This window comes from Marmota flaviventris, chromosome 2 (assembly GCF_047511675.1).
Source record: "Marmota flaviventris isolate mMarFla1 chromosome 2, mMarFla1.hap1, whole genome shotgun sequence".
Lineage (NCBI taxonomy): Eukaryota > Metazoa > Chordata > Mammalia > Rodentia > Sciuridae > Marmota > Marmota flaviventris.
The window spans coordinates 32,970,513-32,984,924 of NC_092499.1; the positions used below are offsets into that span (position 1 = coordinate 32,970,513).

Sequence of the window (14,412 nt, forward strand, 5' to 3'; positions counted from 1 at the left end):
CATAATGAGAGCCTGTCTCTAAATAAAATACAAAATAGGTCTGGGGATGCGGCTCAGTGGTCGAGTGCCCCTGAATTCAATCTCCGGTACCCCCCAAAATAAATAAATAAAATTTAAAAAGGAGTAAATCCTTCCTAAATTCATGAATTTGACCCCCCCCAAAAAAAATTGAGAATATTTTTAATTAGCTAAACAGACTCTAAAATACAAACACATGTAAACATCTAAGAATAATAAGGAATAAAGTATAATGAACCTTACCAGAAATACAAGACATTATAAAGCTATACTAAATAACAAAGTTTGATATATTCCCAAGAAGAGATCAAAAGGTCAAAGAAACAGTGCCTAACTATAGACTAAAACACTTATGTGGCTTTAGAACAATCACAAAAATGGTACTTCTAATCAGTGAAGATATAGATTACTCTGTAATTGGGATTGGAAATGAATAGCTAGCTACCCATGTACAGAATGAAAGAAAATTCTAAAAGGATCAAAGAAAAGTGTAAAAATAGTACATGTAATTTATAAGAAGAAAATATGGGACAATTTTTTATAATCCTGGATTAAGAAGGGTCTTTGTAATATGGTGATCAATTTGACAATATGAAGAAATTTAACATTACCTGCATAACACAATCCATTATGAGCAAAATGAAGAGAAACAATAACCTGAGAAAAAGATACCATCTGATACATTTATTAAACATAAAAGTTCTCTCTTGAATAACAAAGAAAAAGGTTAATAATAACAGAATAGAAAGGGCAACCAGCATGAAAAGACAATTTCTAGAAAAAAATACAATTAATTTTTAAACATTAAAAAATGGTTACCCTGGGCTAGGGATGTGGCTCAAGCGGTAGCGCGCCTGCCTGGCATGCGCGCGACCCGGGTTCGATCCTCAGCACCACATACAAAGATGTTGTGTCTACCCAAAACTAAAAAATAAATACTAAAATTCTCAATCTCTCTCTCTCTTAAAAAAAAAAAAAAAAAAAATGGTTACCCTTACTCAAAATACTAAACAGATTCTTCTTTTTTAACCTGATAGACTGGCAAAAACTGGAATGTTTTGATCAAAACATTTGCAACAGGGGCTGTAGATGTAGGCAGAGAGCTTGCCTTAGTATGTATGAGACCTTGGGTTCCACCCCTGCTCCCCAAAAAAGAAACAAAAAAACAAACCCACATTTGAAACAGGAACTCAAATACCATTGATGGGTATGCAAATAGTCATGGTCTCAATGGAAGAAAATTTGACAATACTCTTTGACAAAGCAATTTCACTTCAAAGATACTATTCTACAGATAAATTGTGTGTGTGTACAAAATCTCTGTAGCACTGATTGTGGTAGAACACCAGGAAAAAACCTAAGTGACCATAAAAAAAGCTTTGGTTAAATTACAAATTATGTTACAGGATAAAAATGGGTTACTAGAGAAAGGATTACTCTAAAAAGAATGGAACTGCCAATACAAAATGGTGAAGATGTTTAACATCTGAAATTCATTACTGCCACAAATGTAAAATAACACTTTGGAAAACTGACATATAGGAGACCCTAATTGGAAACAACCAAATGTTCATTAACAGGAGAATGGATATACAAATTATGGTAAATCCATAAAATTAAATATTATTAAAAAAAACACAAACAACTACTGATACAGTCTAAGTCAATATGGATCAATCCCAAAAAACATTAAAATGAAAGAAGTGAGTCCTAAGAATACAGACTGTATGATTTCATTTACGCAAAAAGTTAAAGAACATGTAAAGTTAATTTGTGGTGTCAGAAATCAGAATGGTACCAGAAAGAAAAAGAAAAAGGAAAGAAAGAAGAAAGAACCTCAAATATAAAGCAGAAAATCAAAACAGGTTGCCTAGGGAAGGAGGGGATAGACCAGCTGGAAGACAGTAAAAGGGAACATTCTGGAAATCTTTATCATGATTCGGGTGTTTACTTAGGTGTATACATTTGTCAAAACTCACTAAATTAGACAAGTAAAGACCTGTGTATATTTTACTATAGGTATGATATGGTTTGAGTGTCCCACAGAATTCACGTGTTAAAGGCTGGGACTGGAGCCCAGTGGTAGAGCGCTTGCCTAGCATGTGCAAGGCACTGGGTTCAATTTTCAACACTGCATATAAATAAATTAAATAAAGGTCCATCAACAACAAAAAAAATTGAAAAAAGAAAAAAAATAATTCATGTGTTAAGATCTCATTCCCACTGTGAGGTATAAAGGAGAAAGAAACTTGCAAGATATGATAGTTCATACCTGAAATCCCCATTTCTCAAGAGGCTGAGGCAAGAGGACTGCCAAACTTAGAGCCAATCTGGGTAATTTAATGATATCATGTCTCAAAATTTAAAAAAAGAGTTGGGGCTGGGGACACAGCTCAGTGGTAGAGCACCTGCCTAGCATGTATAAGGCCCTTGGTTCTATCTCCAGCATTCCATTAAAAAAACTAATAAATAAGGTGATGCAGGAGCAGTTAAGGATGTGGATCAATGGAATATCATTTGCCTAGCAAGCGTTCATTCCCATCATCTAGGCCCTGAGCTCAATCCCCTGTGAAGCCAAAAAAAAAGAAGAAGAAGTAAAGAAAGAGAGAAATGAACCTTAATCCAACCATGGTTTTATAGGTAGAGTCATTTAGGAGGGGATTAGAATTCAATAAAGTCATCAGGATGGAGCCGCCATAGTTGAATACTGGCAGTTTTATAAGAGAGGGAGAGAGACTACAGGTGCAGCTTGGTGACAGACTGCTTACCTAGCATGTGTGGTGTCCTGGGTTCAATTCACAGCACTGCCGGAAAAAAAGGGAAAAAAGAAAGAAAAAAAAGAGACCAGAGGAGAGAGACACATATGAGCTGGCTGCCCCTTGCTATATGATGCCCTGTAATGCCTAGAAACTCTGCCAGCAAAAATGTCATCTCCTCCACTTTGGCCCTCCAGAACCATGAAAAAAAATAAACCTCATTTTGCTAAAATTAGTATGTAGCATTGGACTATTAGCAATAGCAAATTGACTAATACAATGTATATTCTACCTCGTTTAAAAAAAAGTCTGGTAGGACAAATAATCTATTGATAATTACTTTTAGAGAAGAGTCGATTAGAATATTTTAATCTATATACTTCTACATTTTTTTTTTATATTTATCATGTATTTTTAAATTTTTTTTTAAACTTAAGGGACAATTTGAAAAGTTACTTGGATTTGCTTAAAAAAAATTCAGAAGGGAGCAGAACTAAGAATGGCCATCTATTGGTAGTATCAAAGTGGAAGAATGGAAACATGACTTTAAATAATCCCAACTTCTGTGTATATTTGAAATTTTTCATAATAAAAAGGAGGGTGGGGGTGGGGTTGTAGCTCAGTGGTAGAGTACTTGCCTTGCAAGCATGAAGTACTGGGTTCAACCTTAGCACCACAGAAAAAATAAAATAAATAAATATATTGTGTCCATCTACAACTTAAAAAAAAAAAAAAAGGAGAGTGGAGGAAAGTGGGCTAGATCTATTTTTTTAGATAAAGAACAACTTCCAAATGTATCCTTGGGTTAAAAAAAAAAAAAAAAAAGCAGTACAGAAGAGTATAAAATACTAGTATTTAGTGGAAGCAGAGTGCTCATGAAGTAAATATTTCCGAAAGGATACAAACACAAAAAAATGGTAACAGGGGCTACCTCTCTCTGGGGAGAAACTGGGAGACTGAAAGCTGATGTTTAGAAGAGAAGACTTTTGTGGTATCTCCATTTTTGTACTGTTGTAGATTTTTTTAATATACATTTTTAAAAAATATTTATTTTAGTTGTAGGTGTACACAATGACCTTTATGTTATTTTTATGTGGTGCCGAGGATGGAACCCAGAGCCTCACATGTGCTAGTTGAGCGCTTTACCGCTGAGCCACAGTCCCAGCCCAATATACATTATTTTTTAAACTAAAAAATAAATGACGGGGCTGGGTTGTGGCTCAGTGGTAGAGTACTCGCCCAGCACGTGTAAGGACCTGGGTTCGATCCTCAGCACCACATATAAATAAATAAAGATATTGTGTCCAACTAAAAAACAAACATTTATAAATAAATAAATAAATAGATAGATAAATAAATAAATGGCGAATGTTCAGAGTTGAGAATTTTTTCAGAGTCCTAAAGGATAAAAAAATCAAATTATAATAATTATGATCCACTTAACCTTAAACTTGTCAAAGATAAAAGATTCTTATCAAATTCTTGTATATGCTTCCAGGAAAAAATTGGTGCATGTACATATATGTACACACACATACTTTAAAAGCTATAAATATTATATACCTTGTTTTTTCATTTAATATTCCACATTAGCATACCCAACTACTTCACTTTTTTTTTTTAAAAGAGCATAGCATGGATTTTTATGATTTTTTTATATTTCTGCACAAATGGACATTTAATTTTTTTGGACATTTTTGCTTTTGCAAATATTGCTACTCTCTCTATATATATCACTGCATGCTATTGAGAATATCTCCAGAAGGTAATTTCCTAAGTCAGAAGCACTGAGTCAAAGTGTATTAACATTTTAAATTCTGCTATGTATTGAAAAACAGACTTGGTAAAAATAAAGACTCAATTAACACTTCCATTGATTGTGTGTAAAGTGTCTTTTTCTTAACTTGGTTGTCGACACTGGCATTATCGCTGGTCACAAGCTGAACTGTTCTCTTCTTGCTTCCCAAATTTATATGCAGAAACCCTAAGCCCAGTATCTCAGAATGGGATGTATCTGAAGATAAAGCCTTTAAAGTAAGTTAAAATGAGGCCACTGAGGGGGGCCTCTAACTCAATGTAACTGGTGTTCTTTTTGTTTAAAATATGGGGTCTTGCTATGTTGCCCAGGCTGGCTCCAATCTCCTGGGTTCAAGTGTTCTCCTGCCTCAGCCTCTCAATTAAATGGGACTAAAGTCATGTGCCATCATACCTGGCTTATTATTCCTGGAAACAGGGGCCAGGGGCAGTGGCACATACCTGTAGTTCCAGTGGCTTTACAGTCTGAGGCAGGAGATCACAAGTTCAAAGCCAGCCTCAGCAATTTAAAAGGCCCAAAGCAGCTTAATGAGATGTGTTTCAAAATAAAAATTAATAAGGGTTAGGGATGTGGCTCAGTGGTTAAGTGCCCCTGGGTTCAATTTCTAGTACCAAAAAAAAAAAAGAAAGAAAGAAGAAAGTAAGGGAAACAGACACCAGAGCTGTGTGCCAACTAAGGAAAGACCATGTAAAGACACAGCAAGAAGGTGGCCATCTGCAATTCAAAGAGGTCTTGAGGAGAAACCAAGCCTGAGGATGACCCTTGCTAATCTTCAAATTTTTGAGAATATAAACATCTGTAGTTTAAACAACCTAGTCTATGGTATTTTGCTATGGTGGCCTTCAGCAAACTAATATACCACTTTTTAAATTTAACAAATCTTTTTACTCTTTGTGGTATAAAAATTTGCCTTTAGTTTGGCACTGTTCTATGTACTTTTTACATTTAACTGTCATCATCACCTACACAGTAGAGTAATAATGTGTTTTACTAGTAAGAAAACCAAGGCACCAAGAGGTTAAGTTAACTTGCTGAAAATGTCAATGCTAGTTATTTACTAGCGCAGGATGAGTACCAAGAAATCTGGCTCCAAAGTGTATTCTTTTAACCATTATACTGTTCATGGAATTTTTTTGTTGTATCATACATAATTTTTATACATCAAGTGTACTAATCTTCTATTTTATTTATTTACTTACTTTTTGATACTAGGGATTGAGCCCAGGGATACTTTACACTGAGCTATACTGCTGGTCCTTTTTATTTGAGAGAAGGTCTTGCTAAATTGCTCAGGATAGTTCCAACTTGAGTTCATCCTTCCTCAGCCTCTTAAGTAACTGGGATTACAGTATGTACCATTGTATCTGGCTGTGACTTCTAAATTTTAATATCTTTCTTACAATGTTCTACTCCACTTGGTCATTATAAAAAAATTTATCCATATTTTATAGAAAGTTTGGCTTCAGTTTTTCAACTTAGACCTTTAATTAAACCAGAATTTCGTTTCGTCTAATAAGCAGAGGAAAAAAAAAATCCAGTCCCCATCCCAACTGGGTAGTCAGTTGTCCTAATATAATTTATGGTATAATCTTTTTTTACACTGAATGAAAATGGCATTTTAGTCATCTATACTAAAAACTCCCATTGCTAGCTGGGTCTCTATCTAGAATTTATTGTATCCATTATTTGTTTTCCAATTTCAAAGTCTTAGTAATCACTCTTTCATAGTATACTATGATGTCTAAGGTTTTGTGCCTTATTTCCTTTTTAAAAATGTCTTGGCTATTCTCTTATATTTATTTCGCCCAGAAAAATCCAAGTATCAGTTTGTCACTGTGTTGAATGTCTAAAGAAATGAAGGCTGGGAATAGAAATCAATAGCAGAGGCCTACCTTGCATGTGTGAAACCAGGGTTTAATCCCTAGCATTGCCAAAACATAAGCAAGGGAGGCATTTATAAACATTAATAGTACGAGAGACACTCAAGGCTCATTTAGTCCAAACCTTCATTTACTGATGAATTCAAACAACTTAGGTTAAGTAAACTGGCAAGGCTCACAAAACTACTCTGAAATACCATGGGGTTCCCTGAATCTTTTTTTTTTTTTTTTTAGAGGGGGCGGTGGGTACTGGGAATTAACCCAGGGGTACTTTACCACTGAGTCACATCCCCAGCCCTTTTTATTTTTGACACAGGGTCTAAGTTGCTGAGGCTGGTCTCAAAACTTTTAATCCTCTTCCTCAGCCTCCTGAGATGCTAGGAATACAGGCTTGTGCCACTGCACCCAGGTAGTCCCCTAAATCTTAATATCAGGTTCTTTCTACAGTCGGAAATTGGAGACAAGATGGTACCATAGGCAACAAATCAGATGAAGAATTACAGGACTAAAGTTTTTCTGGTCTGGCTTCTTCCAATGTCTCTCATTCAAAAGGCAGGAAAAAACCTTTGGGCCTCAGCACACCAAAGTTCAGTCAGAACCCAGAAGTATAGAAAAGGTAAGACAAAAGGGATAGCTGGACAGTTCTAAGAAAAAGCAAGTACTGACATAGCCATCGCCACATTCATGCAGCAAAATTTCCTAGGATTTGCTCAGTTTTTAAAACACTGCAATTTGGAAAACAGAAACAAAAACAAAAAAACACTGCAATTTGGGAAAACGAGTATTGCTCTTACAGTAATATGCTTTTTGCCTAAAACCTCAAAGCTTTAGAAGATAATGACCAGATCCCTTCACCTATTAGGTCTACTTCTCGGGCCCTAGTTTGTTAGCCAAAATTAAACATGATTTTTCTAAGGTTGAATATTCCTTATCCAAAATGCTTAGGACCAGAAGAAGTGTTTCAAATAGTTTTGCAAATAGTTTCAAACAGTTTTTTGGTGTTAGAATACTTACATATAAAAATAATATTTATATAGGGGATAGAACCCAAGATTTAACATGAAATTCATTTACATTTATATCTACCTCATACACTTAGCCTGAAAGTAATTTTATACAATATATTTTTATGAGGTAAGTCTGGGTTTTTGTTTTGTTTTTTACTCGTGGCATCATGTTTGCACTCAAAAAGTTTTGAACTTGGGGTATTCTGGATTTCAGACTTTTGTATCAGGGATGCTTAACCTGTACTAAGTTCTTTAGGGATCTTTTTACCTGAATGCTGCTTTCTTCATCTTCCCGGGGTGACTGTGCAGGCATGACTTCCACATCTGAATTATCAGATGAGGTATTACGTTTTCTCTTCTTACCCACTACAGGAGTGATGGTGCTAAAAAGGAAAAAACAATCTCATTTTCAGTGTGGGCAAGAAAAATTTAGGGTAAGAAGACAAAATCAATCCAAAGCATTACATATTAAGGTTCCAGACAGAATAAGTGTTTGGATCATCAATCCATGGAACATACAGCTATTGGGTATGGTGTTTGAAAAAAGAAAATACTGCAATTTGTAAACTGACTGACCTTTATACTAGATTTGACAAATTCTTGCTACCAGTTTGTTCACAAATATATAATACAAGGTAGCATAACACAACAGAGTAAATACTAGATTAAGAATTAGAAGGTCCTGCTGGGTGTGGTGACGCATGCCTGTATTCCCAGTGACTCGGAAGTCTAAGGCAGGATTATGCCAAGTTCAAAGTTAGCCCAGCAACTGAGCCAGGCCCGAAGCAACTTAGTGAGAACCTGTCTCAAAATAAAAAAATTAAAAAGGGGCTGAGGAAGTGGTTCAGTGCCCATGGGGTCAAATCCCTGATACTCCCCACCCCACCAACAGCAGCAGCAGCAGCAACAACAAAAAAGAAGGCTTTGTTTTAGTTATGTCATTAGCTGAACATTAGTTTTCCTTATTTTTAATAAATACTGGGCATAATACCTGTTCTGACAACTGTTAGGGATCAAATCAGGTATGAAACTTGCTTTCAAAAAGCTGAAAAGTTCAGTCAGCACAGTGGTGCACACCTGTAATCCCAGAGACCCTGAAGGCTGAAGTAGGAAGAATGCAAGCTCGAGGTCTCTGCAACTTAGTGAGACCCTAAGCAACTTAGTGAGACTTTGTCTCAAAATGAAAAATAAAAAGGGCTGGGGATCTGTCTCAGTGGTTAAGTGCTCCTGAGTTCAATCCCCAGCACCAAAAAATAAATTTAAAAAAATAATAGGGCTGGGGTTGTATCTCAGTGGTAGAGCACTTGCCTAGCATGTGTATGGCACTGGGTTTGATTCAACAACTAAAACATTTTAAAAAATAAATATAAAATAATAAAAAGTACACAAAAGCTGTAAAATCAGCTCAGTAATAAAGAGCTTGCCTAGCACACATAAGGCTATTGGTTCAAATCCCAGTACCAAAAACCTCCCCGCCAAAGCCGAAAAATCCTACATAGATAAAGCCTGAAGAATTCCAGGGAGCAGAAGTTAGTGAAAAAGGAGAGTCTATAAGACATGTAGAAGAGAAGCAGAACATTCAATTGTGATAAGAATTATTGTAGGGGCTGGGGTCATGGCTCAGAGGTAGAGTGCTTGCCTAGCATGTGCGAGGCACTGGGTTCGATTCTTAGCACCACATAAAAATAAATAAATAAAGGTATTAAAAAAAAAAAAGAATTATTGTAAGCTGTGGCTTTGTCAATACTACTCAAGCCTGACAGTATTTGTCAAAATCTTCTCTAATTCACAGATGAAATGCAAGAACAGGGAAGCTATTCTCCAGTAATTATTTTTTTTAGTGGGGTAGAAGGTAAGGGGTAGTGAGAAACATCTTTCAACTACAATGACAAAAAATAAAAAATATGTAAATGCACATTATCATAGCTTTTAAAGATAACTCACAACAAAATGACCATATATTTTTCCTGTGCCTTTGTGTTTCCTTTTAAAATATGCTAATTTGCAAATTCTATTTTATATATAATGCTTAATATAAGCATTAAGACACAGATGAGAAAGGCCTTATTATATTCTGATCACTCTGAACTAGGTAGCTGCTAAATATAAGTTCCTCTTAATACTATTTAAAACTTAGTATGCTGCCTAAAAAGTGCCATCAAAACAGCAAGGTTACTCACTTTAGCTTACTCTTGCCCTTAGTTTTGGAGGTACCAGATGCTTTGCTCTTCTTTGGCTTTTCCTCCTTCAATCTCTCTCCACTGCTCTTCTTTCTGCGTTTCTTCTCACCTTCCTCTTCTGGCCGAACACTGGGCAACTCATCCTCATTCAGGACTCTAGGTATGTTCTGTTCACCTCGGGCACGGGCCCTAGCAATGGCCTCTGCTACAATCCGATTTGCTTTCTCTTGCTTCTTCTGGTGTTCCAGTCTGCGGTTTTCCTCCATTCCTGTCTTTCCCCCAGCATGAGGAGCAGAGCTTGCTGGTGATGATAGAGCTGCCACTTCACTGGCACTTAGAACTTTAACTACAGAGAGCCCAGAGGAGGCCCCTTGGGAAGAGCCAGCCTGTAGGAATAAAGACACTAAAATTTCAACATGTTTGTAGTTAAATGGTTCAAATAAAGCAGGCAGGATAGAAACTAGTCCTCTATTTCCATAAGAATGAAGCATAGACTATCTTTTAATGAACCTAGACACATCTAAAAAAATGTGTTTTTTGATGGTGAAGAGGTGAGAAAAGGCAATAATTCTACCAAATTAAACTTTAATATCCTTTTGCCGTACTCTCATATTCATTATTTTAGAAAACTTCAACCAACATAAACAATATTGGTCTTTGGCCTAAATGTAAAAATAAGTTCAAATTGTACTCTTGGTCCACCTTTATCACCCTCGAGTGTGAGAGAAGTGATAATCATTTGACTACTTCTGTATCTTTCAAGAAAAAAGCAATTTCAAAGTATTTTTTACTCCATCTTGTGTGTGTATCTGGGCATATAATGGGGACAGAGCCTAGGGGAGCTATATCCCCAACACTTTTTGAGACAGGTCTCACTAAGTTGCCAAGGCTGACCATGAAGCTACAATTCTAAGTCTTCCAAGTGCTGGGATTACAGGTGTATGTTACCATGCCAGTTTATTTTACAATATTAGAAGATTGCAAATTAAATAGTTCAAAGACAAATATTCTATATAAATCATCTTTTATCTCAAACCCACAACTATTTATTTATTTATTTGTTTATTGGTATTGGGATTTAACTCAGGGGTACTTAACCACTGAGACATATTCCCAATCATTTTTATTTTGAGACAGGGTCTAGCTATATTGATAAGGCCTCACTAAGTTTAAGGTTGGAGTCCTCCTGCTTCAACCTCCTAAGTTGCTGGGATTACAGTTTGCACTCAACTCTCCAATCTTTACACGATACAAATAAAATGTTTTCCCTGGGGTGAAAGAAATAAAAGTCTATATTTCAGGTCAGAGCCATAAACCTAGAATATCTTTGATCAACAATTGCTGAGGGCACTGGCAAAAGCCTAAAAGAATTGTTCTTTCTTTTTCTTGCTATGTAACTTTCTCACCTGTGGCTGCAGCACCATTTTGAGTGGTACTGAAAGTCTTTGTCCTGGGCTTTGTCCTGGTCCCATTATCTGAGCCTGCTGCACAGAGGAGAGAGTCAATGGCTGGGCTGAGGGTGGCTGCTGGGGCTGGGGCTGGGATGATGGAGGCTGTGGTACAATCTGGATTTTCTGCTGTGGCTGCTGCACCTGCAGCTGGATAGTGACTACTTTGGCAGGTTGCCCCTGGGCATTCTTGGCTTGAGTCAGGGCTGCCAGCTGATTGCCCTGTAACACTATCTTGCCTGGTAGACTCCCTAGCACAACATGCCGATGTCCTTGGGGACCTCCAGATTGTGGCTGCTGGAGGACCAGGGTGATGCGTTTCGATTCACCCTACAGTGAAGGAAAGAAATTGCAAGAGAGGTACAAAATTAAAGAATGGTAAAACCTGAAATGTTTTTACCAGTTTTCTTCATCCTAGATTCATAACTAAGGATCAGAAGACATTTGTTCATCCTCCTATCTGTCCTGATAGAATCTTTTCTATAACATTTCTGCTCAATGGGTATCAAGCCATTTTTTAAAAACTTCTGATGGGAAGCTATCTTCTAAGGCAGTCACTTCATTTTAGGAATCTGTTAAAATAAAAGTCCTTATATTGAACTGAAATCTGCCCCTTTAAGTTCTACTTATCTTAATATCGTCCACCCCATAATTCTTTTGGCTTTTTATTCAGAGGTTACAGAGCATCTGCTTGCTTTTCTTTTCTCTTTTTTTTTTTTTTTTTTGGTACCAGGAATTGAGCCCAGAGGCGCTAAACCACTGAGTCACATTCCCAGCCCTTTTTATATTTTGAGACAGGATCTCGCTAAATAGCAGCTGAGGCTGGCTTTGAACTCATGATCCTCCTGCTTCAGCCTCCTGAGCCATTGGGATTGCAGGCGGGTACCACCATGCCTGGCTAGAGTATCTGTTTTCTTATAGTGGAAAGTAATTGGATAAAGTAGGAGGGGGACAATCTTAGTAATAAAAATAGAAGAAAGATATATATATAGTTTTTACAAGTTTTGCAAATAAATGATTTTTCAAAGATGTTTCTGTGTTCCCACAGCATTCTATATTTTTCATAAAACATATCATAAATGATTGTGAATTCTTGCTTAATGTCTTTCCCAGTAGAAAGGGCCTGCTGTCCTTAATGAGACTGCAAGCTAACCCTAACCCTTAAAGAGACTGCAAACTCTTTAAAGACAGGGATTGTCTGTCTCATTGGCACCAGCTAGGCACACTATAAACATAATGTTAAAATGTATGATAACATTAACCACTTCTGCCTACAAAATAATAAGTATGTATGTCCCTGTCAGCACTGATAAAAAGCAAAGATGGAATTTAAACAGACTTTCCCAGAGATAGCTTTCATGTGTGTTCTCTGAGTTGCTGGGCCCTCTATGAAACCAAAATTCACCTCCCCCTTTCACTCAAGTCACCTGGGTAGGTGTAGAGGTCAGTGTAACTGCAGGCTTCAGTGGGGGCCCTGTGGCCCCAGGGTTTCCAGCAGGAGCTGAACCCTTAACTGGCTGGAGGACCAGCTGTTTTACTGGTCGGCTGGGCTGGACAATGCGCTGAACAGCAGCCTGGTTCCCAGGGACCTTGGCGGCCAACACTGTATTACCAGAGACAATGGAAACACCTGGTCGAAGGGGTGTGCCGGTTAGCACTTTGGTAAAAGTGACTTTTCCACCATTGGCTGTGCCAGCCACGAGTGGCTGAGCTGTGCTGGTGATACCTTGAGCCTGAATTTGTGCCACATGGGCACCAGTGACTGAGGAACTTGGTGGGGCCTTAAGGATAACAATCTTAGGGGCTGACTGAGGTGGTTGTCCTCCAGCACTACTGGAGGAGACAGCTGTGGCAGAGACACCCATGAAAGGATTCCCTTGGCTCAGGATCTCCTGGTTCTTGGAGACCTGCAAAAGTCCAGATGTTGACGTTGATGTCTGTAAGACAGGTTGGGCTGGCTGCTCCTGGCTGGTGGGCTGAGTGGTATAATCATGCAAGGTTAAGGATTCTGGAGCTGGAGCTGTGGATTCTTTGGGAAGTTCTGTGGGGGCTGTTTCCTCTGGTGCGGAGACCAGGTCACTTGCTGATGAACTCCCCACATCACCACCTCCACCATCCTGGTTCATTTGATCCAAGGAGTCCAAAGAGCTTGGCAGTCCAAGGGCTTCTTCAATGGGGTCTTGGGTGACCTGGTTAAAGCTGTCATCAGTCAGAGAGTCCAGGCCAAATAAATTTGGGTCATCAAACAGATCCATGATGGGGTCTGCCATCTTAGGAAAATAATGGAGGGTATTTCCTCACAGGCTAAGGAGGGAAGGGGAGGGGGGGTATTGGTTCTCCCCTCCCCTCCCCTATTAAGAAAAAAATGTACACAATGGAAGAGACTACTACTCTTCAAGTAAAGAGGCAAGAAACAAGTGCATGTCAGATTGTCCTGACCTTCATGGAGCAAGATGGCTAGGTCTTCTGAGGAAGATGATGGAACTCCTGTTGTGGGAATACAAATACAAATGAAAAATAAGCAAAGTTGGTGACCTCAAGAGAAAATGTCTCCTTGGGTACCATCCTTACTATTAAATAGCATTAAATAATGAGAAGAGGTAAACATGAGAAAATATGAGGATAGATATATAGCAGAAAGAATACCCACATTTCTGCTTCAAAATGAAAACTAGAAAAGAAATAAACCATCCCCTTTTGGGGCTTTTATACCTATACACTTTAAAGCTGCTATCTGTCAAGAGTATTCAGTTGTCTCTGTCTACTTCCTTTTACAATTACTTTTCTTACGTAGAGATTAGGAAATTCAGTAATCATTCACCTTTTATTTTCAGCTCTTAAACTGGCAGAACTCAAAAATATACCATTAGCATTCCCATGAAGGTAGATAAAGAATTCTGATATAGTTTATTTTATAAATTTTCCTTGAATTTACTGGCCAAAATAGAGACCTTTTACCAAGCTTGTAGTACAATTTTACCCAGGAAGTTTTTTCAAATTTTGTCCTAGTTAACACGTCAATTAACATATACATAGCATTTTGTTCTAATGTCTCCTTAAGAAACCTTTCTCATAAAAGACCAAAAACTTCCTTTGCAAGGGATTCAACATTTTAATTCCAGTTTATATTTCCATTTTTCTCTTGCCATTTCTTGCACACATTCTACATTCCAATCATTGTAGTTCCCTTAATGTGATTCGGACCTGCATGACTTTGCCTATTATGCTATAGCATTTGTGTGGTACACATCGTTCTTCATCCTTTCGTCCTTACCTCAAACATCTCTCACAGCTGAAACATTATCTA

At 37.6% G+C, this 14,412-nt stretch overlaps 1 protein-coding gene across 6 annotated transcripts in view; it reads right to left on the bottom strand.

Annotated features, from left to right (window-relative positions):
- The window catches only part of Chd8 (chromodomain helicase DNA binding protein 8), a 62,117-nt gene that overhangs the window by 28,345 nt on the left and 19,360 nt on the right, over positions 1–14,412 (bottom strand). For 5 of the 6 annotated variants that reach the window (XM_027922337.3, XM_071607739.1, XM_071607742.1 and 2 more), the window contains exons 2-5: positions 12,533–13,592; positions 11,064–11,435; positions 9,658–10,043; positions 7,746–7,860 (exon numbers count right to left, since the gene is read on the bottom strand). In XM_027922337.3, coding sequence (XP_027778138.1) covers positions 7,746–7,860; positions 9,658–10,043; positions 11,064–11,435; positions 12,533–13,375 — 1,716 coding nt within the window. In that variant the 5' untranslated portion in view covers positions 13,376–13,592. The remainder of the gene's footprint in view (positions 1–7,745; positions 7,861–9,657; positions 10,044–11,063; positions 11,436–12,532; positions 13,593–14,412) is intronic. The other variant, XM_071607743.1, reaches the window with a different exon arrangement.